This window comes from Aspergillus foveolatus (assembly GCF_047715535.1).
Source record: "Aspergillus foveolatus strain CBS 279.81 unplaced genomic scaffold BDW70scaffold_1, whole genome shotgun sequence".
NCBI lineage: Eukaryota > Fungi > Ascomycota > Eurotiomycetes > Eurotiales > Aspergillaceae > Aspergillus > Aspergillus foveolatus.
This window is the reverse complement of record NW_027396065.1, coordinates 269,210-290,499: the sequence shown is the minus strand read 5'-3', so window position 1 is coordinate 290,499 and position 21,290 is coordinate 269,210. Positions and strand designations below refer to the sequence as shown.

General features: G+C 52.8%; 6 protein-coding genes across 6 annotated transcripts; 4 read left to right on the top strand and 2 right to left on the bottom strand.

Annotated features, from left to right (window-relative positions):
• Positions 1–42: 42 nt before the first annotated feature.
• On the bottom strand, positions 43–3,073 carry BDW70DRAFT_165481 (M protein repeat protein; the record flags this gene model as incomplete). The annotated part of the gene is made up of 3 exons (XM_073741757.1): positions 2,514–3,073; positions 1,029–2,467; positions 43–978 (listed from the first exon to the last, which is right to left on the bottom strand). The coding sequence occupies exons 1-3, from the start codon at positions 2,668–2,670 to the stop codon at positions 43–45; spliced, it is 2,532 nt and encodes an 843-aa protein (XP_073601010.1). The 5' UTR covers positions 2,671–3,073.
• BDW70DRAFT_1413 (H(+)-transporting V1 sector ATPase subunit H) lies at positions 3,074–4,894 on the top strand. The gene is made up of 3 exons (XM_073737751.1): positions 3,074–3,479; positions 3,538–4,060; positions 4,110–4,894. The coding sequence occupies exons 1-3, from the start codon at positions 3,176–3,178 to the stop codon at positions 4,720–4,722; spliced, it is 1,440 nt and encodes a 479-aa protein (XP_073601009.1). The 5' UTR covers positions 3,074–3,175; the 3' UTR covers positions 4,723–4,894.
• A 311-nt stretch (positions 4,895–5,205) lies between these two features.
• Positions 5,206–7,255, top strand: BDW70DRAFT_125573 (Zn(II)2Cys6 transcription factor). Its single transcript, XM_073734901.1, has 3 exons — positions 5,206–5,578; positions 5,635–6,954; positions 7,016–7,255. The coding sequence occupies exons 1-3, from the start codon at positions 5,398–5,400 to the stop codon at positions 7,045–7,047; spliced, it is 1,533 nt and encodes a 510-aa protein (XP_073601008.1). The 5' UTR covers positions 5,206–5,397; the 3' UTR covers positions 7,048–7,255.
• Positions 7,256–8,717: 1,462 nt separating this feature from the next.
• BDW70DRAFT_154891 (uncharacterized protein) lies at positions 8,718–12,029 on the top strand (the record flags this gene model as incomplete). The annotated part of the gene is made up of 4 exons (XM_073739937.1): positions 8,718–9,169; positions 9,373–10,303; positions 10,357–11,870; positions 11,942–12,029. 4 exons carry the CDS (start codon positions 8,718–8,720, stop codon positions 12,027–12,029), a joined length of 2,985 nt encoding a protein of 994 aa, XP_073601007.1.
• A 1,956-nt stretch (positions 12,030–13,985) lies between these two features.
• BDW70DRAFT_1304 (putative GTP binding protein) lies at positions 13,986–16,315 on the bottom strand. Its single transcript, XM_073735807.1, has 3 exons — positions 15,921–16,315; positions 15,778–15,872; positions 13,986–15,719 (listed from the first exon to the last, which is right to left on the bottom strand). Exons 1-3 carry the CDS (start codon positions 15,931–15,933, stop codon positions 14,193–14,195), a joined length of 1,635 nt encoding a protein of 544 aa, XP_073601006.1. The 5' UTR covers positions 15,934–16,315; the 3' UTR covers positions 13,986–14,192.
• BDW70DRAFT_154889 (HAD family hydrolase) lies at positions 16,219–17,138 on the top strand (the record flags this gene model as incomplete). The annotated part of the gene is made up of 4 exons (XM_073739936.1): positions 16,219–16,315; positions 16,400–16,421; positions 16,486–16,595; positions 16,657–17,138. The coding sequence occupies 4 exons, from the start codon at positions 16,219–16,221 to the stop codon at positions 17,136–17,138; spliced, it is 711 nt and encodes a 236-aa protein (XP_073601005.1).
• Between the last annotated feature and the right edge of the window lie 4,152 nt (positions 17,139–21,290).

Below are 21,290 nucleotides of genomic sequence, written 5' to 3'. Positions count from 1 at the left end.
CCCATATTGCTATTTATATACATGATCATACAGACGTAGGGTTCACTTCATCGTGCTGTCCACCAACTCGCGATATATCTTCTTGAGATCCGCAATGTCGGCTTGAAGCTCCTCAACCTGCTCGCTCTTCTCACCAAGTAACTCAAGTGTGGTCTCGTACCGCCTGTCGAGATCTTCGAGTTTCTGCTGTAGCTCTTGCACCTGTGAATCAGATGCTCTCTTCTCCTCAACCTCCCGCATCAGTTCAACGACTTGTTCGCGGGCTTCGTCACGTTGGGCGGTTATGCGGGCCATTTCGTCCTTCGAAGCAGCCCGTTCGCTCTCCAGCCGGCGTACGGTGGCGCTCATGCGCTCAACGAGCTGAACTGACGGCCCCGCACCGACAGTGGATTCAGAAATAATATCGTTGATGCCCCGCGAGTGTGTAGCAGTGCCACCGAATGCTGACGGTGTCCGCGAGCCGGTGAAGAACTCATCGGGTTCAAGCAACTTTGGCGACCCGGGTACTGTTGGGAGTGAACCCTTCTCTGAAAGTATCGGAGACAAAACCGATTGAGAGGCTGAAACGGGGAGGGAATTCTGGCGCGGAGGAGTGCTTATGTCAGGGATGACACCTGGTATAGCGGACGAGCGTCGGCTTGTCGGCCGGTAGTCTGAGAGCGACGTGGGAGCCTCCAATATACTGGGACGATGAGAGGAAACAGGAGACTCGTTGTGCCGTAGGGGATTCATGGGGCGCATGGCTTGGTCACGCCACTTTGCCCGCTCGTCTTCTAGCTTCTGCGTCCATGTTGCATCACTAATGGCCTTCTGCTCGGCCATTTCATTTTGCGCCGCAGTTAGCTCGTCAATGGCTTTTCTCAGCTTCTGCTCAGCCTTCTGTAGTTCCTGAGAGCGTTCCTCTATACTATCTGAGAGGTCGCGCTCAGTTTCCTGAGCGCTTTCGAGGTCCTCCTCAAGCCGCTTTACCTTGAGATTCTACATCCTGTCAGTCTTTGAATGGTTGGTTGCAGAAAGAACACACTCACCATCTCGCGAATCTTCCTTCGTGCCTCAGCCTCCCGCCGCGCGACCTCATCGCGTTCCTTTTCTACATTCGCTAGACGCGAAAGTAGAGAGCCTTCTAAAGCCTGCCAATTCTCGCTGGCAGCGGCGTACTGTGTTTGCAACGTCTCGATTTGACGTAGGAGTTTAACCTGCGCATCCCCAGCCACCCCAGAAGACGCTTCCTCCGCCCTTGACCGTAGAGACTCCATCTTGCTCTCCAATACGGACTGCTCCCCTTTCAGCTCCACTTCCAGAACTCGAGCCCTTTCTTTCTCCTGTTCAATAGCCCCCTTAAGATCAGCTATTTCTCTCTTAAGCTTTTCCTCGCTGATTTCGCGTTCAATCCTAGCGCTTGAGAGTTCCTCTTCCAGCTGATGGGCACGCTGCTTCTCCCGCTCCAGGGCATCGGAGTTGGCCTTTGCCTCTGCTGCATCCGCCCTCGAGACTGCGCGAGCAAGCTGTCCCTTCATTTCCTGAACTGTTTGGCTTAAAGCATTCCGTTCAGCTGTTACGGTTTCCAAGTCTCGAGCAGTCTTTGTCTGCGCGGAAAGCGACCCAATTGCTCTCTTCTCCGCTGCCTCTGCCCGCTTAACCCTAGCTTCAGCATTGGCTAAGTCCCTCTCTAGCCGGTCATTTTTCTTCTTCGCCTCGGCCTGGAGCTTGGAATTTTCTGCTAGCTGTTGTCGGAGCTTCTTAATCAGCGTTCTGTGGTCCATCTCTGTCTTGGAGAGCTTCTGTCCCTCCTCCAACAGAAGCGCGATCCTCTCATCCTTCTCCCGAAGCTGTCTATCGACACTTCCAGGTTCCGCTGTAGCTGCCGCCTTTCGTGCCGACTCTGCGGCTTCCTGGGCTAGGTATTTCAGTTTCGACTGTAAGGCATCGATTCGCTCAATATATCCGTGTATCTCCTCTTGTAATTCGGATTCGACAGCCTTCTTATCCGATTGCTGAAGTCCGTCCGGATTCTCTTCCTCGTTTGCCGGAGTGATACCTCTCTCAGCAGAAGAGCCACTACGAATTGGTGCGGGCTCTTTTGGTGCAGATGAAGGATCAGTCTCTCCGCCTGCCTCAGAAGCCGGAGCAGATGCCGAGGTATCTTTCTCGCTAGGTGTTGGTGCCGCAGCCTCCGACGATACGCGCGGGGAGGATGAAGAGTCATGGCTCATGCGTGAGAGCGCCGCCGCCGGCGAGCCAGACCCAGTATCCGGAAGCGGAGTTATTTCCCTGGGAGGCGAGCCGAGACTAGATTCTATGTCCATGCTTGATCGTGCGCCGTTGCTCGGAACCGGGCTGCTAATAGGAGATACAACGGCGGAGGAGGAATCCGGAGTATTCATAGCGTTGTTTTTGGCCATAGCACGAGCAAGGCGTTCCTGAAGTCGGTCATTTTTCCGGGCGTTCGACGAACTGCGCGAGATGTCTATTAAGTCAGCAACCAAACTATATGATGCTAACCAGCAACATACTACCAGTTTGTTCGCCCGACTTCGTTCTCACGGCCGCCTGTTTGTGTTGCGACCGTTTGGCATCTTCCTCCTCGGTCAGCATTTGATCTAGCCGCGACTCGACACCTGCGACGGCCTGCTGCAGGAAAGAGCCGACTTTCCACCTGGCTTGCGACATGGCTCTAGATAGTGTACAATCGCAGTCGGGAAAATCAAAATTTCGACGATTTCAGCTCCTCAGCATATGTATGTCGATCGTACTGCAGTCACCAATGGTGATACGAGGCTGCCTGCTTGCGTTACTATGGGTTCGGGAAGCCGTGCCTCGGATTGCTTGCGTCAATCGCAGAGAGGAGCACGGTAGAACGAGAGACTGGTTCGGAGTAAAAATCCATGAAAATAAGAAGCGAAGCGCGACAGACGACAAGGGAAGGGAAAGAACACGAGGCAGTCAAGTCAGCCCTCACGCTGAGAGGTGATTTATCGGCCGGACTGGATTGCGTGGACTTAAGACGGCTAAGAGCAGAATGGGGCTTGGCGGCCGTCTTCCCCAATTCGGTCTGCTGGACGTCAACCTGGGCCTTGTCCACAGCTGTCCCCCGCGAACCCTTCTAGACACCCCGCCTCACCCTAGCCTCTGCCTTTCCGAATAACTGCCGACAGGCCTTCACTTGCCAGGAACCATGTCGGCCGCTTCGCTGGAGCCACCCACCTACCTCAGCTCCCTCCAGAACAACATTCGAGCTCGCCCTATCCCCTGGGAGGGAGCTGTCCGAGCTGGAAACATCACAGACGATCACTTGAAGAAGATCAAGGCAGTAGACAAGGTTCGCAAGGAACAACGGCGTCAGACAATCGATGGGGATATTCGGGGATACGTGACCTTGCTGGCGGGAGATTCAAGCGGGAAGAGTGTCCTCGAATCGGCCGCAAGGAGAAGCGATATTGTACAGTATATTCTTGTCCTGGCAGCAGATCTTATCAACGGTATGCCACTGCAAACGCCTAACTGACAAGCGACAACTGACGCGCTTGGATGCTTTAGATGCTCCATCCCTATCGTCCGCCCTGATAGCTCATCCCCAACCATACAAACCATTCCTTCCTCTGCTGCGCCATTCCACAAACGCCGAAGACCCTATTCCGCTACTCACCTCTAACTTCTTGACCAACCTAGTTTCGACAAGCATTACCTCTTCCTCAAAGTCGACCCCGCAGGATGAGGAAGCTCTTCCGCAGCTTTACCACTACCTGTCTACTCTAACCCAGAACCAGGACAGCGGGCTTCAGGATATTGGAGTGCAGGGGCTGTCGACGTTGCTGCGCACATCTCGGGCTCGGCAGCTATTCTGGGCGCAGCGGAAGGAGACAGTCGATCCTTTGGTTGAAATCCTACGTGCCGCTGCAGGGAGCAAAGACAGCGGTTCCAGCACCACCCTTGCCGGCAGTTCTAGAGGCGTTGACGTCGGCCTTGCAGGTGGCGTCGGTCTACAACTTCTATATCGAGTACTTTTGGTCCTTTGGCAATTGAGTTTTGAAGGCGAGCTCATTGGAGATGAGCTGCAAGAGTGAGTATCCTAGACATGACATCATGCCGTTCATTACTGACAGGATTAGGGACCATGAGATACTTCAACTGTACTCGCATCTCCTACGGCTGTCTCCAAAAGAAAAGACCACGCGTCTCCTTCTTGCGACTCTCCGGAATCTCCTATCTTTCAACCGCACTACTCTCTTGCCCTTCGCTGTATTCGTGCGCCTACCTGCTCTTCTCTCAACCATCTCGGGTCGGCACCTGACAGACCCGGACCTTCTGGAGGACCTCAAATACTTGTCGGAGATGCTCGATGAATACACCAAAACTCAAACCACTTTTGATCAGTACGCCGCAGAGCTTCAATCCGGCCATCTACGGTGGTCCCCGCCTCATAGGAATCCTACATTCTGGAAGGAAAATGCCCGCCGAATCCTGGATGAGAACAGCGGAGCTCTTCCTAAAAAGCTCAAGGAAATAATTTCTAAGAGCTGGGAAAATGACAAGCAGGTCCTTGCCATTGCTTGCAATGATGTGGGACATTTGGTCAAGGAACTACCCGAAAGGCGGGGGCAGCTGGAGAAGCTTGGTTTCAAGACACGGGTGATGGAGCTGATGGCCGATAAAGATGAGTCGGTGCGATGGGAGAGCTTGCGAGCGGTGGGGGAGTGGCTCCGTTATACCTTTGATGATTGAATTGTACATCGTCTTCCTGTCACATGTCGGATAGGAAGTAAACCACCACTGTTTTTTCCTTTTTTGTTGCAACTTGTAAACATTCGAAGCGTGTCGCCTCTTCAGTGTACGGAGTATTTACGTGTGTATAGCTTCATAGAGCTTCAAGCAACTGAACCTCGATTTGAGTTCTGAATTATTCTGCACTCCGTATGAATGCGCTTTTGACAATGCAGACAACACGCCAAGCCAGAGACCTCAGACCGAATTAATTGAGTTCCAACTTGAGACCCCAGGAAACCCCCAGCAGCAGCAGAGCCCGTTAGGCGCTAAAAATTTGGACACGCAATTGGCAATAGCCAGTCGTGGGCACGTTGGTGGACCGCTGATCGCCGCTATACAGATCGCCCATGGTTCTGCAGCTTATCGCGGATGATTGCCACTCGAGGCCGCCACGAGCCCACGACTTAACCCCGGCGTTATCCTGTCTTTTTTTTTTGTATATTTTTATCTCTCCGTTCTCAGCCTATTGGAGCCATCCTACTGCATGTATTGTCCTTCGTTATACCACATAGTTTGAAGAGGGCGACCCGCGAGGCATCCCAGAAGCGGGGAGAAAAAAATCGCGCACGCCGAGAACGAGTTTCCTGTCATCCTTCCCCTGATACGCAACGAGAAAAGAAGAATCCCTTCCCAATGTCACGATCCTTCGGCGGCTGCAAGCGATGTAAGTCACGGCGACAAAAATGTGATGAGGAACGTCCTACCTGTGGTCGGTGTAAGTCCGCGGGGACCCAGTGCCGGTATGCGATGCAGCTGCAGTGGGGAGGTCGGGCTTTCTCGAGGTCAAGATTTGGGGCATGCATGCAGAAGCTGGGTAGGTTTGATGGGTTCTTTGTGTCTAGATCAGCACTGATAGGAAATACCTGCCAGAATACTCTCCTGGAGAATTCATCTACACCACCGCTACCGCATCACCGACCTCGCCGGCATCGCCAGTGTCACCGACCGCAGTCACCGTACCCTCTACACCTACAGCCATTACTCTACCCAAATCTTCTACGCCTCCCACCATCACAATACCCCAGTCCGTCGATCCGTTCTCCTCCCTTAATAGTAGCCAGAAATCTCTCCTCCATCACTTCCTCTCCGATGCCTCTCAAATCACAGCCTGCCATCCAGGCATGCAGCAGGAGATCTGCCGCATGCTCGTGCCAATGGCCTTGCAGACACCGTCCTTACTCTACGCGACAATGGCGCTGTCTGCAATTCATATCCAAGCCCTGAACAATCATACAGAGAACGTCAAGTCAGCACCAGACATTGCACGATTGATGGCGATGAGTCTAGAGCATTTCCGGAAGGAGCTTCAGAGTCCGGGTACGAGGGGGACGGATGCGCTGCTGGCGACGGCACGTACGCTTTGTCTGGCGGAGATCCACTCTGGTGCGATCCAGCCTAACTCATGGCGAGCCCATATTGAGGGTGCGCAGGCGTTGATGATCGCGGCTCGTAAAAAAGATGGGTGGGGTCCGGATTCGTCAGAGGGTTTCCGCAGGTATCTGGACCGTTGGTACAGATCAATTGTTTCGCTGACGGCGTTGACGGGGAATGGACCGCCTATTGGTGGTGTTACGTGCCAGACTGTCTCGACGCCTGTCGGACCGACGCCAGAGACGCCAGACTACCTCGATGATTACTGGGGTTTCACGGTCAGTCTGTCGGCGGTATTTCGAGGCATCGGAGCAGCAGCCTGGCAGACGCCGCCAGACCAACCAGCGGATGCCGAGGAGGCCACAGCACTGGAGTCATCTGTTCTCGAGCTGATTGATGAGGGTGAGCGAGCACCGCCTACATTCTACCCGGGTGTTGTCGAAGGACTGTCTCCCGACCATATTGTTCGATTTACCCTGTGCAACGCGGCATTTCAGCACAGCGCATTGATCCAAATCGAACGTCGACTCCGCCGGACACCGGCGTCCTCGCCGAAAGTGCAGCGCTCTGTCAAGAAGATCATCGAATGCACCGAACAGATCGGACCGTCACCAGGCCTTAGTCCGTGGACGATGCTCACAACGCCGCTATTCATCGCGGGCTGCGAGGCACAGGGTGAAGACCGGGATCGTGTTCGGCAGCTCCTGACGCAGTTGTATGATACCATCAGGGTGCCGAATGTGCTGCAGTCTTTGAAGTTCTTGGAGGAGTACTGGGCTCACCAGTTGGATGAGAATGAGAGTTGGAATCGGTTCCTAGGTACGCGGATTCCACTTTTGTCACTTTCCCTTTATGCTGAAATCCAAGCTAATGGTCGCAGATCGGATGCGGTTCGACTTCATCCCATACTAGACAGTAGTCTTACTGATTCATGTGTTTATGTTTGATGCGGTTTGGATACTACAACGGTGCGACGGTTTGGATAGGATATTTTCTGTATGGCGCTCATTAGGTTTTTATAGCGAGTGTAGCGATTATGGTTTAATGGTATTCTTTTACTTCATGTCAAGAATGTCGGACCGAAAACCGCGTCCCTGTCAGAAGAATACGAGACGGATCAGGAATGCGTCAACTTTATTCGCACGTCAGTTCACCAGTATCATAACTCGCATCATAGCTCCTTTAGCTGATGCTTATTTCTCCCGAACTGACCAGTCCATTTGCTATGGTCGGTGGGTGTCGTCCACCTGCATGAACCCTCTAGTCTGCTTTAGTGCTCCAGCCTCAACGCTCACGCTGCAAGGAGAGCAGGGAGCATGCCGGTTTAAGACACAACGTCGTCGATATTCGACCACTCGCGTCCATGGGCTATGGCCCAGTCGCACAAGAGTCGAGACTGCGTCTCAGAGCACTCTATCAGAGCACTCTATCCACAAAGGAGCTTTGCTTCAAAACCCCCGAGTCGCATGGGTGTACGGTGTACATAAATAGACGGTCTGGAACTCGGTTCCACAGACGACCAAAATTGAAGCGATTCGATGGTCTTGGGATATTTATAACCTGTTACAGGCGGCTGCTGAAGCTATTGAAGCTCATGCGATGTAAAGTGGGTGCATAAGCCATCTTTTCGGGCTAGTGAAGCCACCAGGTGTCAGTGAAGAATGAAGGGTGTTTCAGTCTTGAGTCGTGACGCTTCGGCCGCTGACGCCGTCGCCTAGATGGGCGAGATCGAGACCGTCAGGCACTGTCCTCCTTGGGCTCCTTGAGCTCCTCGAGGCTGGAGAGACTTGGAGTTTTACCCCTGAGGGTAGGTCGAGTGGAGGCAGGACATCTCATCGATTTCTCGACTACCAAGCCAAGCGCCGTCCTCGGCGCCTGCACCACCGTTACTCCAGACTCTGCATCGGACTCTTCGGGCTCCAGGGCAAACATGGCGTTACTTGAGTGGTATCTGGTTCGACTGCGCGTGCTGGATCATATTAGAGTAGCTCAAGCTGCTCGTTTGAACACCGCCTGACGGGAGGTTGAGTAGAGATCATGTCTTACTCGCACCGATAAAGTTGAGAGCATCGCAGCTATTACCGTAGCTTCTGACCCACCTCCAGACAATCCTCCCCCTGAACCTGAAATAATCGGATCTTCCTCCTTGAATTCGCGCACCACTCGCAGACCGGGCATCAGCTCTGCCGTGTTCTTGACTTCTTGTCGGCTTGACTCGAAGATCGAGATTAGCCTACGCTGCTTTCAGCCATTCTCCGTCCTTCTTTGGCTCTTCAGCCCACCGTGGCTGCCGTTGGCGCTTAGTCTCGCGGTCGTCACCTTTATCATTCGCCATGAAAGCCTGTCGATCGCCCATCAAGTGGCATTGACCATCACTAAATTGGTTCGATTCTCGCGTTCTCATTCGACCGCTGCGGCCATCTTTTCTCCTATTCAATTCCACGCCGGCTGTCCAGGGCTTTGACTAGAACTCTCTTTCTTGTCGGCGTCGTCTACGTTCACATCCTTTCCTTTCTAGTTCTCTTCAATGTTTATCACCTCGTTTTAAAATTCTATCTTATTGCGACTAGATCTTGTCAAATATGGCCCCTGGTTGGAGTCCGCCGTCTCCTGGCATCCGGGCCCGAGCTTCTGTCACTGACACACTCTCTGCGGGCGCCTATCTACCTGAAGCCACTATTGTCTCTGGGGTCCCTGCGCATCCTCTCCCGTCTCCCAAGCTCGACCCTTCTGCTACGGTGGTGCGTAGGAAGCCTCTGCCAGCCTCCTCTCCTGTGATCGCTGCCCGTTCTCGCCGATCGGGGCCTTCGCTGTCCGTTTCTTCCTCATCGTCTCTTTATTCGACCCGCTCCCTTTCGCAAGCAGACCCTGCTCGCCCGTATCCTCTTCAGTCGCCCGCCTCTCACTACTCTCATTCTCGGAACAGTTCAGTTGCGAATAGCCTCTCCTCCTTTGTGTCAAACTCCGCCGCGCAGTCTTCTGTGCGCGGGGAACCGTCGCTCTTTGCTCGCAGGACTATAGATAAGACCGATAGGTATGACAAGATAGCCCAGCCCTACTTTTTCCTCTCCACCCCCTGGTACCCTGGCCGTCCAATGCCATCCCCTCCCCCTTCTCTCCTCTTCCCCTCCTGTTCATCCTTTCCTCCTTCATCCCTCCGACGGAAGGGCCTCGTATGTTCGTCATCCTCTTGGGTCGCTGCAGGACTAACCCGGTGCGCTCGCGTCTTTTCTCCAGATTTCCCCGGAGCAGTCCCCTCAAGACTCCTCTCCGGATAGATACCTCCGCCTCTACTGTCAACGTAGATGGAGACGACGACAGCGAGGACAGCGACGACGATATAACCAATCTATACAAATCGCAATTCACGAATGGGACGCCCATACATAGCCGTCTCGTCAGCGAACCGTTCATTCCCGTTCTCCCTTCTCCTCCGATAAACTACAAACGCGCCACAACCATGGCCTTGCACCCACCAACGAACCGGCCACCACCTCTGCACATTGATTCTAATGCGCGGGGTATGTCCAGTGGCGGGAACGACCCCCGGCAGCCCAAAACACCGGGGAACAAAATCAGTTCCTTCTTTGGCTGGAGGGCTGCTACGTCTCCTGGCGCGGAGTCTTCAAGCACCGAAATCTCCGACGGCGGTCGGTCTCCGCTGCCCTCACCAATGCCTCCATCCATACCCAGTACCTCATTCTCCATCACACCCTCCACATCGATCCCGTTTGATCCTACTGCTCGGCCGAATGTAGGCTACCCCGTGCGCAATGGCTCACTCAGCAGCGCGGGTATACTAGAGTCAAGCTCCTCCGCCCTGGTGGCGGAGCTAGAAAATGAGCTGCGGGAAATCAGCTCGGAGCTGGCTGGGTCAATTCGGCGGGAGATGGAGTTGGAAGATCTGGTGGAAAGGTTGCAGTCGGAAATGCCGTCAGAGGCACCGAATCGGCGAACCAGTGATTACTTCTCAGATTCAGGGAGCAGCTCTATTCGGTATGCATATGAGTCGGGTGGGCGTATTGAAGATATAGAAAAGTATAAGCGTGCTGCTGAGCAGGAGCGCGCCCAGCTTCGCGCTGAGCTCGGTCAGAGACTTCAGGACGAACGTACCCGTCGGACGGCATCGGAATCCCATGTCCAGATTCTGGAAGCGCAGGTTGCTCAGGTAGGTTGCCAGACCTTGTTGAAGGGGAAAAACTGTAACTGACCTTGCTGCAGCTCCGACGTGAAAGGACAGAACATTCTGACTTAGCCTCAAAAGCTCGCGAGCTTGAAAGCGCGCTTGAAGGCACCCGGCGCAAGCTCGCCGAAGAACGCCAGATCAAGGACAACTTTGAGGACCTCCTAACCGCCATGCGCGTTGAACTGGAACAGCTTCGCACAGAGCGGGATTTGCTTCGCGAAGGCCAGCCCCTTAGCGACCCCGCCGAAGTACAACGCCTGAAGGAAGAGATTGAAGCCTTGAAGATTGAGAATGCTGCCCTCTCACAACTTCAAGGCAGCAGATTTGCTTCCATTGCAGAAGAAGATGGGCCTGTGAAACGAAACAGTGCCTTCGGATTGTCCCGCTCAAACTCATTGGCCCGCATGCCTCGGAAGAGCACATCCCGCTCCGGCTCACTGTCACGTTCAAATTCGGTTTCCGCCAAGGACCGTGCAACGCCTCCACAAGAATCGCTGGCGGATCGGGTCGAAGGGGCAGAAGCGCAGCGCGATGCGCTTCACGGTGCCCTCAAGCGGCTATTAGAACGTCAGGCCTACGAAGCCCGGCAGACGGAGAAACGCATCCGAGCGATGGAGCTCGAGCTTGCCCGCGCGCAGGAGGCTGGCTCTCCGCGCAAGCTAGGCTACGAGCGCGAGGTGCGCAATCTCCGTGACGAGGTGAACCACCTGCGCATGCGCGCTGAAGACGCCCTTGAGCAGAAATGGCAGTGCGAGAAGGGCCTCGCGGGTCTGAAAATGGACCTTGACCGCGCAGAGCAGGAGACTGCGTCCCTTCGAATTCTTCTCCAGGAACATGATATAGCAGTTCCCGCTGAGCTTGCCGACAACGCCTTGGGCGGCGATGCCTTTGCAGAGGTGATCGCTACCTCTTCCTCCCTTGAGTCGGCATATCAGCAACTCCAGGCGGACCGCGAAGAAGCCGAAGCCAGTGTCGCGCACTCACCCAACGTTGACGGTGCAGAACTCGCCGAGTCCTTCACCCGCACAGACACACTAGCGCAGCACGTGCGCCAACAGCTAGCATCAAACACCGCTCTTCGCGCGCGCCTCGCCGCCGCAATCAACAAGGGCGAAAAGAATCAGCAGCTTTCCGCCGCGCGGATCAACGAGATGCAAGCCCGCTTGAAAGAAATGGAAGATGCCCTTCTTGCTGCGCAGCAACACGCCGACGACGAAATCTCGCGTCATGAAGACGAAGTCCGTCAATTGCAAGAAAGTCATAACGCCCAACTACTCCGTATGAAGAACGGGTCGCGCAGTCCGGCATCGCTGTCGCCCATCATTGGCTCCGGCGCCCCCAACACGCCGTTTACGGTCAAGTCGCCTCGATTAGATAAGACGACTAGCGGTGACGGGGTGGCCCTGACGCAGGTTGTCAAGTCTGAGACGCTGAACCAGCGCGTCAAGGAACTGGAAAAGTTGCTGCGCGAGGCTGATCGGGAGATGGGCGAGGTTGTGAGTCGGATGAATCGCGCGCAAATTGATGTTGCTGAGTTGCAGGCTGCTCGGTAAGCACCTTTACCCTATTCTTCCTGTCTGAGACTTGATTCGGTAGAAGCAATACTAACGAATGGAATAGTGACGAAGCCCTTCGCGAAACTCGCCGTCTTCAGCAGGAGATCCTCACTGAACGCAATGTGTTCAAGAACCTCCTTGGTCGGAACTAAATGTACACTACCATAATACCCATACCTACACCTGATTAATCTGCCCCCTCCCATCTACATCTGTCTTTTGCTGTTTGCTTTTGGCCTGCTCTGCTCTGGAATCTGCACATACATTGGATTGGATTAAGAGGCTATATATATCCCCGGATGCCGGTGTTTGGTGTTTGCATTTGCATCTTGCTTTTGATTTGGCTGACTGCTTTTGGCTCAACAGTCACGGTGTTGTACTGTATATATGCTTGTTACGAGCACCATGACGTCCTGTTCTAATGTACATAATTTGCTGCTGCTGCTGCTGCTAATACTAATCTATCCGTCGAGAAGCATCAATTTGTTAACATCTATGTCCTTGTATCAGAACTGTGCTTTTGTCCGAGCCTTGAGCGCCCGCTTGACTCAATAGGGGCCGTTCGATCGGTTGAAGTCTAAACCATAATGATCCTTGGATTTGTAACCGTTTGCTCACGCAATTATTCGTTATGCTTGCCATTATTGACACAATACCGACAGGGAATTGCAGCCCGTTGACACGAATGTAAATCATCTTCCATTGGCCAGCATACAACACCAACCGCGCCAGCAACGACCAGCTTATACATTCCTGATCATCAGTGAGCCAGCTAGGGGTAAAAGAATCCATAAAGGCTCCGAGAAAGACAGGCCGCTGATCGTCCTACGGAGCAACAGTATTTACCCTCAACCAAAGCTCCTGAACCGCCCGCCGGAGACCAAGCACATCATCATACTCATAGCCCAGGGTTCAGATGGCCACAGCCCGGTGAGAAAAAACAGGCGCCTAGAGCACCTTCATTATAAATGATGCTTACGGCAATTTCGGAAGTTCATGCTCTGGACCGCTCACCAGCGGAACGCCAGACGTCTAGTCGTTCCTACAATCTTTCAAAGACCTGTGCAGAAACTGCTATTACACAAACTGATGTCTCCTAGAGCATGGCTCAATGCTCTGATGCATGTGATTGAGACGGAGAAATGATCTTCGAGATATTAAACGGATGTTCAGCTTCATGAGTTCAAGGTAGATGGTAGATACAACTCCACGTATCTTCCCAACCAAGCCAAGGAGTGTCCTAGAGGCGCTCTGGAAACAGCCAACCTCAGCTGGGCGGTGTATGATGCACCGCTCAAAGATTTCCCGCAAAGACGGTGGGCATGGGCTAAAGCAACTCAGAACGGGTTGTCCAAGGCTCAATGGTTTGTTCTGAGGGGTTCATTCAGGACTCGGAAAGCCCCAATGCCAGCCATTAACCCAGCAGCTATACCAGGGAGCACACTTACAGCTACCATCAGGAAACAACCCAAAGCAAGACTATTTCGAATCTGGATGCGGTCGAAGTGCATGGATCATGATGACCACGAAGTCCCAAAAGTCCATGTAAAGACTTGCTTGAACCTGCCAATGAGTTTAGTTGGAGATGGAATTCGGAATGGGATTCTCGCAGCTGGGTGGCCCTACTAGAGCAATCTACAGCCTTCTTAATACGCCACGTCTATCTCTAATATAGAGAAAGGAATGCCTGGATCAAAGTCGGGCCTTTGAGGACGTAGCTAGTATCTGCAAATGAAACTGGCTTGGCGCCATACTACAGTAAATACCCCGGGAACGAAAGACAAATTATGCTAATGAAACGCCACAGGTAAGGAAGACAAACTACGTGCATACGATGCACCAGCTGCGCACGAGTATACGCAGCACACGGACCTGAAAAGACCTCATGAGAAGATATGCTTGAAACGCCTAGGTCCGGAGGTTAGTTTTACTGCTCAAGTACGCGAAGGATCTTTGAGAAGCCAACGAGCACTGGCATAATCAACGGATATAACAGAAGACAATGCAGAATACCACTCATAGCATAGCTCTCTACCTAGCGCTGAAAAAAAAATTCCCGGAAATGGGGATGTAGAAGTTCTATTCTAGATTAGGGGGTTAAGCACGTAGTTGTAATACCAATGACGGACTTGTGATATCGTCAAACGTGCTGAGTTGATTCGACTCGACTAGACAGGACGACCGCAGTAAGGACTAGGCAGGAATCTATTTTGGCTTTACCCTAAAACGCCGTCTGGTATCCCATGACCATGACATGACACAACGTGACAAAAAACGAACGACAGGAAAGAAAAGGTATTGAACAGTATGAGACTCTACTCCTCCATAGTCTCGTCCTCCGCATTTCCATCACCCCATAATCCCTCGATCTTAAACTCCGCCGCCCACTCAGAAACGACTTGTCTCGTGTCGACACCTGGCGCGGCTGCCGAGTTGTTCGCATCCCCAGTAGCGCCGTCCGCTGTCGTGTCGACGACTTTCAGGACTGGAGGTGTGGCCCAGCCCTGAATACGTCCGTCGCGCCAGTCATTGATGACCGTCATAGCAGCGGCTTCGAGATTCGGCACACCGCGCTTACCCAAACGTCCGCGCTTGCGGGCAACCTGGATAAGGAAGTCGTTTGTCCGGTCCGTGGTGGAGGTACCTGAGTAGAGCGTGGGAATACCGTAAACCTGGAGGAGTTTTTGAAGGAGACCTTCCGAGGACGAAAGGCGCTTGAGGAGTAGGTTAACAGCAGGGATAGGGTCTTCGATATGTTTGGGAGGAATGGCGTTGAGGAGGACGAGGCGAGCTTGATCATCTTGCTTCTTCTTGCCCTTCTTCTCGCTGGCGTTGGGGAAGACGATTCCGGGGGAATCGATGAGCTTCAGCTTGCTGTCAAGCTTGACTTCGCGGAGGTTGGTGGTGACACCGGCCTCGGCGCCTGTCGGACAGGCGTTGCTGGAACCCTTGTTCATGCGGGCTGTAAGGGCGTTGATGACGGAGGACTTGCCGACGTTAGGGTAGCCGATGACGCCGACTGAAATGGCGCGCTTAAGGCCCTTGTTCTGCGCGTACGTCTTCAGTGCGCGGAAAAGGGTCTCCGATGTGCCTTTGACGGTGAGTTGCTTGTGGTCAAAGCTGTGAGCGTTGCCAGCGCCATTGGAGGCCTTAAGTGGGAGGGTGGGGAAGTAGCGGCGCAGGTGGATGAGCCAGTTTTTTAACACGGGCGGGGGGACGAGATCGATCTTGTTGAGGATGAGGATGAGCCGCTTTTGTCCACCGTCTGCGGCCATGATTTCCCGCTCAACTTCTTTTGACCGTGTGCCTTCAGGGTCACGCGCATCCAGCACGTAAAGAATGACATCCGCAGCTTCAACGACCTTCTTGAATACTTTGTCGAATGCTCGCCTTGAGGTTTCTTTGCCCGCAGTAACAAGCGCAGGCACACCATCTTCATCCGGAACTTCGTCGTCCTCGCTCATGCCTTCCATCTCATCGTCCTCCTCCATCTGATCCTGATCTTCGTCGCTCTCACTACCCTCATACTCCGCCGCCCGAGCCCTAGCCGAGGCAAGCAGCGCAGCCATGGGGTTAGCGTCGTCTCCCATATCCTCGTCCATCTCATCATCCAAAATGTCGTCGCCCTCGAGATCCAGCGGCGTAGGGTTGGTCGACTCGGCAGTAGCATCACCGCCCTGCTTCGCAGCAATACGCCTAGCACGAGCCTCCTCACGAATGCGCGTTTGTTCCTCGGCCTTCATGCGTCTTCGCTCCTCGATCTCTTGGAGCATCTTCTCCTTGTGGGGGAAGAGGTTGGGGATACCGGGATCCTTCTTAATCTTGGAGCGCCATTCGGGGTTCTAATCCGTCAGCAACCGGCCAGCACCATGCTACAGCAATAATAAGTGGAATAAACACCTTCTTCGCAAGCTTTCTCTGCTTGCGCTGTTTCGCCGCGGAGGCCTTCTCGATCTTGTGTCGCAGCCGGACGGGCGTTCGCTTCGAAGTTTTGCCTGATCATGTAAGCGGATGTCATGACCATCATTTCCAGCATCACATACCTAGCTTGACCATTTTGACGAAATCTGGACGTGTTGTTTTGAATTTGTCGTCCCGCCAAAACTCGGTCTGGAACTGTTAATTTTTTGAAGATTTCCCGCGCTAAGATAACCGGAACTGGGTTTCGCCGACCGCCGAGACGCCCGCATCGTTCAGCCAGATTAACGGAGGGGGATGTATAATATCGCTTCTAACAGTTGCATTTTGATTTAATTTTTTGGGGGTCTATCCTTAAGACTGCTCCTGATATTTTACGCTTTTGCTTTTCATTATAAGTCTTTTTCATTCGTTGTTGTAATCATGGCCGCCACCGGCTCATTCTCTGCCCCTCCCCAAATACTCACCTTTGATGGTCTTCTATCCGACTTTGATGGCACCATTGTTGACTCGACAGATGGTGAGTGATATTCCGGGCTATATGCATGGCAGTGATACCTGCTGAGGCTGGGTCTCTTACAGTACAATACTAATAGTCGCATAGCTATCGTAAAGCACTGGCATAAGTTAGTCACTGACACTAGAGGAACGAAACGCAATGAGATCCGGTTACGAGCTAACACCGCCTAGAATCGGTGCTGAACTCGGTGTCGACCCAAAAACAATTCTGGCTACATCTCACGGCCGCCGAAGCATTGATACTCTACAGCTGTATGACCCCGCAAAAGCCAACTGGGAATGTAAGTGCCAAACATCTGACACCACGAAATGGCCACATTATTAACGTCCCTGGTGGATAAGATGTCAGCTACATCGAGGGACTCATCCCCAAAGAGTACGGTTCTGATGCTGTCGAAATCCCCGGCGCGCGGTCCATCCTTGCTGCCCTCGAAGAGAGCGGCGCAACCTGGGGCGTTGTGACGTCGGGGACGCGCGCGCTCATTGACGGCTGGCTGGGTGTTCTCAAGCTCACACATCCAGATGTCCTCGTTGTTGCGGAGGATGTAGAACTCGGGAAGCCAGATCCGCGGTGCTACCTGCTTGGACGGAAGAAATTGGGTCTAGAACATTCCTCCTCGATAGTGGTGCTGGAGGATGCGCCGTCAGGCATAAAGGCCGGCAAGGCAGCCGGTTTCACTGTCATTGCTTTGACCACCACTCACACTTTGGAGCAGCTTCAGGCGGCTGGGGCGGACGTGATAGTGGAGGATTTGAGGAGTATTAGTGTAAAGGGTGTTGTTGACGGGCGGGTTCAGTTGGAGGTTCGGAATGCTTTCCAATAGAGCGGTGTCGTCAGGTCACTCCAGACCAGCTTTGCTGCAAGTTCCACGGCCGTTGTGTCGGTGACGTTCTTGCCTGCCTGTATCCACCAGACGTACGATCATGATAGACGCTAGACTGATAGACTGCGTTATTATACATAGAATCTGTGGTTAAGGTTTTCTGCGGGATATGACGTGTGCAAGGGAGAGAACACATACATACGTTGGGGATAAGCCTTACGTCTGTAAGGCCCTCAAGCCATTTCTCCTCACCGTTCTCTATGCGGGTTCCTTTTCTCGAAGATTAGAATCAGATGGAAACTCTCAATGAGTGGACTCGGACCCCTTCGTCAATATAGGGACCTAATAACTTGAACTCAAATGAGAGAAGACAGAGAGCTCCCGGCTTGCAAGTACATCACTGAGTTTCAGTTCCCAACACTCATGAACCCATCCATATCAGGCGTGTAAGATCATCAAGGCTTATTGAGAGTGAGTGTTGGAAGCGTAGAACATGCCACCATCGACAATGAAGCTGCTACACCGATATGAAACGGTGTGGGCAATGTGGGCAAGCAGAACCGCTCCCCGATCCCTTTCTGATAGGTCTCACGAGGAACTCTAGGCCAGAACCTAAAACGCCATTATATCAGCGCTAAAAAGAGTTTTCAGACGATAACCGTACAGGCGGTGCTCACCGACAAGCTAGATGGCGGGAGAGTATCCAACCCTCGCAATGAGGATGCCGGAGGACAGAGACGAAGCCAGACGGCCAGAGTTAACGATGAGCCCGCAGTGAAACACTCATGTTGCATGGACTACGGCTCCAGCCTCCTGCATGCATGCAGAGGGAAAGAGCCGATGAACCACAGGAAAAGCAAACCGAGGGCACAGACTATGATTGCTGCCAACCATTCAGAAGCTGCGGGAAATGCAACCGTGCGCAGCTCTGCTTGAACGCAATGCATTCCGCCACACGAGTGTTCTGAACCTGTGCCTATTTTCAAACAAAAGGGACATATAGGCTGCTCGGCTCATCATAGAAAGTTGATCAGACAGGTTCTGGAAATCTGACGTATCAAATGCTTTGCCCACTCGTCCAGTCAGAAACGAGACTGCATCGCTTGATGGTCCCAGTCCTCTATGTAACGACTTGTTCAGCGCCATCTGCAAGGGATGCTGCACCATAGGTAATCGCCCAAACAAGGCTAGACTCCCTTCCCGTCTCCTCCCGTCAGATTTGTTTCAAGTGACCTAAACTATATTTGCCCGCGACTCTGTCTCCATAAGTCTGAACAGAGTAATATATACTCTTCGTCATGTCATTCAGTTAACCGAAGCAAGGAATCCAAGAAAGGAGGCGAAGAAAGCAAACTCGAGATTTCAATGAAAGCTCCTTCATGCGGCGGGACTGGTATAGCCTTGATGGCTTCTGCAGTTTGCACATAATGTTATGCACATATTGCTGACGCTTTTTTTCAATGCATACTCAAGTCGCTGTTGTGCAAGTGTTGCGGACAGAGTAGGAGCTTTCCCTAAGTCCAGGCTCCAAGCTGCACGCTCAAAGCAACTTGAATGACTGCAGAGTAAAGCTTGATTGTCTGTGCTTGACTCGAGATAGCAAAGAAATTCGCATTAAAAATAGCTGCTGTCAACGTCGTGCACCGTCGTACAGTGCATAGGAGACGCAGTCATCGAACAGGCTTCGCGACGCCTAACAGAAAAGCTCAAAGTCGAGACAATGCCTACCGAGTCTCGCCCTTAAAGGCCACTTCCGTCATCTAACCAGTACTTTCGCCACAAATGACAAATCCCGGAGAGCCTGTCCTGGTATGGAAACAGATGATAGCTCCTGAGCTTGCTCGGAGCTATCATGACCCTGCAGAGCAACCCGTCAAAACTTCAACACCAAAAGGGTGTTGCAGGGCGTCTAAACCGCACCGCCACATATTGTGGCACCTCATGAGTCGGTGGCGATATCATGGCTCATTTTCGCAGATCTCATGTGTGGCGTAGCCGGAATCGTGCTGATCTCGTCGTCTCCAAGCTAGGCAGTGGGATTACGGAGCGCCGGGCCGTCTGCGCCATGGTGCTCTTGATTCTACCTGAAACCAAGCCTGCAGTGGTGACTGTATTCTGTCACCACGGTTACTCGGATTCTACATCAGAGCACTAGTAACATGAAAGGATGACTAACCGCAAAGCCTTCCGGTGGCTTATCGATTCACCGAGAATACAGTTACATCATAGCTTGTGGCCGTACGGCGTTAATGATCCCAAGGGTATGAATAACAATGGTCAGACCAGGGTCTGGGAGGTTCGAGAATGATCACCCCGACGGGATTTACAGCTAGCAACAGATCACTCCGCGGCCAAGGCGTGACATTGTGCCAAATCGTCAAGAGAACCTTGAGAGCAACTCCCCGGCCACAGGATACCGGTAGTTTCCGGATAAGGTTCCAGGTCTCGGGCTGAACCCAGGGGAACCTGAGGGGTTTCCCGCTCCGTAGATACTTCTTCGAAGCTTTGCTCGTTGCATTTTGATCGACACCTTCGGGAAATATTGTCCGTCCAGAATACAACATTATTGAGATTCTGTTTGTTCCAACTGGCCACAACGGTCTCCTCCTAGATACGCTAAGTCAAATCGCCTCAGCCGGGGGAGCGTGCGCGATAGTTGCGGGATCATCCCAGGGATTTTCCGTGAATCTAGTTTAGAGCTTGTATTCTGCTTTGTTGTCTGCATGCCGAAGCACATTCTCGACTGTGATGGGTGATGATTCAGAAACTGATTGGCTTCGAAGCACAAGAAGGTTTCTGTTGGAGCACTGTATACGAGTTCATTGGCTCACAGGCCGCCAACTCCTGAGTGACAGAAGTCACAGAAATTGACAACTTGCACAAACTCATACTGGTCCCAGCCATACACATGAAGCATGGCCTGTCTGGCAAGTGTCCTCTAAGGAAGTCTTTCCGTACATGGTGAAATAATAAAATTAGCACCGAGTTACTCAGAAGGGAACATGAACGGGGTTCCTCCGTACTTTGTATCGTGGAGACCGATGACAAGGCGATCCATGTTCGGCGTGTGGTGATTGGCAGCTCCATGATCGTCTATCATGTCGAACCTGGACCGGCATTTCCCATGTTAAGAAACGAGGTTCGAGACCCTAGAACACGGTTGCAGCGCCCGAAATGCCGGTTATGTCCTACCGGTTGTTTGAGACGAGCGTTGAATTGTCAATCGGCCTTGTGGCAGATGAACGATCCGAAAGAGGAACTAGAGGAGTATGGAAATGGGCAATACGCATGCATAAATCGTTCAAATCTTTGCCAATCGAGACCCGCAGGGAAAGCATACGATAGTCCCGAGCGCAAGAGCCCCTAGCATCTCCGTGTTCGAAAGGCATCTTGCGCCGCACGGTGGGTGTTCTTGGGCAGCTGTTGCGTAACCTGTGGACTGGTGCGGGCGCTCCGCGCAGTGTCATCGGCTAGCGCCGAGCTTGAATAAGCTGACGCTCGTCTAGATACAGCATATCCTGCTCGTCAGGTCAGACTTTGAGATTGACAAATCCCGAAGGAACCTTTGAACGTCATTCAGGAATTGTTCACACCGAGGTTGTCCTGGGATAGAAGCAACGATACCGGCTGGCGCGCGTCTTGATTCGCAAGAGGCGAGATAGATGCCTGGTGATGATCGACAGGATCTGTTGACTATTGAATTTAGTGGGGCTTGGCTTGTGCTGCCACGCTTTGCAGGACAGAACGCCAAAAGGATCTTCCTTTTTCATGCTTTTGTCATGCTCCAACATCGGAACCCCTCAGGTCGTTGAATGATTGGCAGATCCTGGAGTCCAGGATCATCGCCTGAAAAGGATGCTGGATGACAGGCATGGCTGGCGATCCGTGCTTCAAGAATCCGGGCTACTGACTCAGATTGTAGCCTGGGTTGCCACGCGTCTGGTAGGGTAAAAGTGATCCAAGGTTGTCGAGTCGCGGAAACGAGGGCATTCCAACAGCATCCCGTAGAAAAAGGTACATAGACCGTCGACTTCCTGGTCAAGTCTAAGGGCTCAACTTCTGAAGGGTGAGACGTGTCTCCTTTGGCCCGAGATCTTACCCTACGGAGGCTGAAGCATTAGAAACCCCGCTGAAGTATGGTGAGGCACTGAA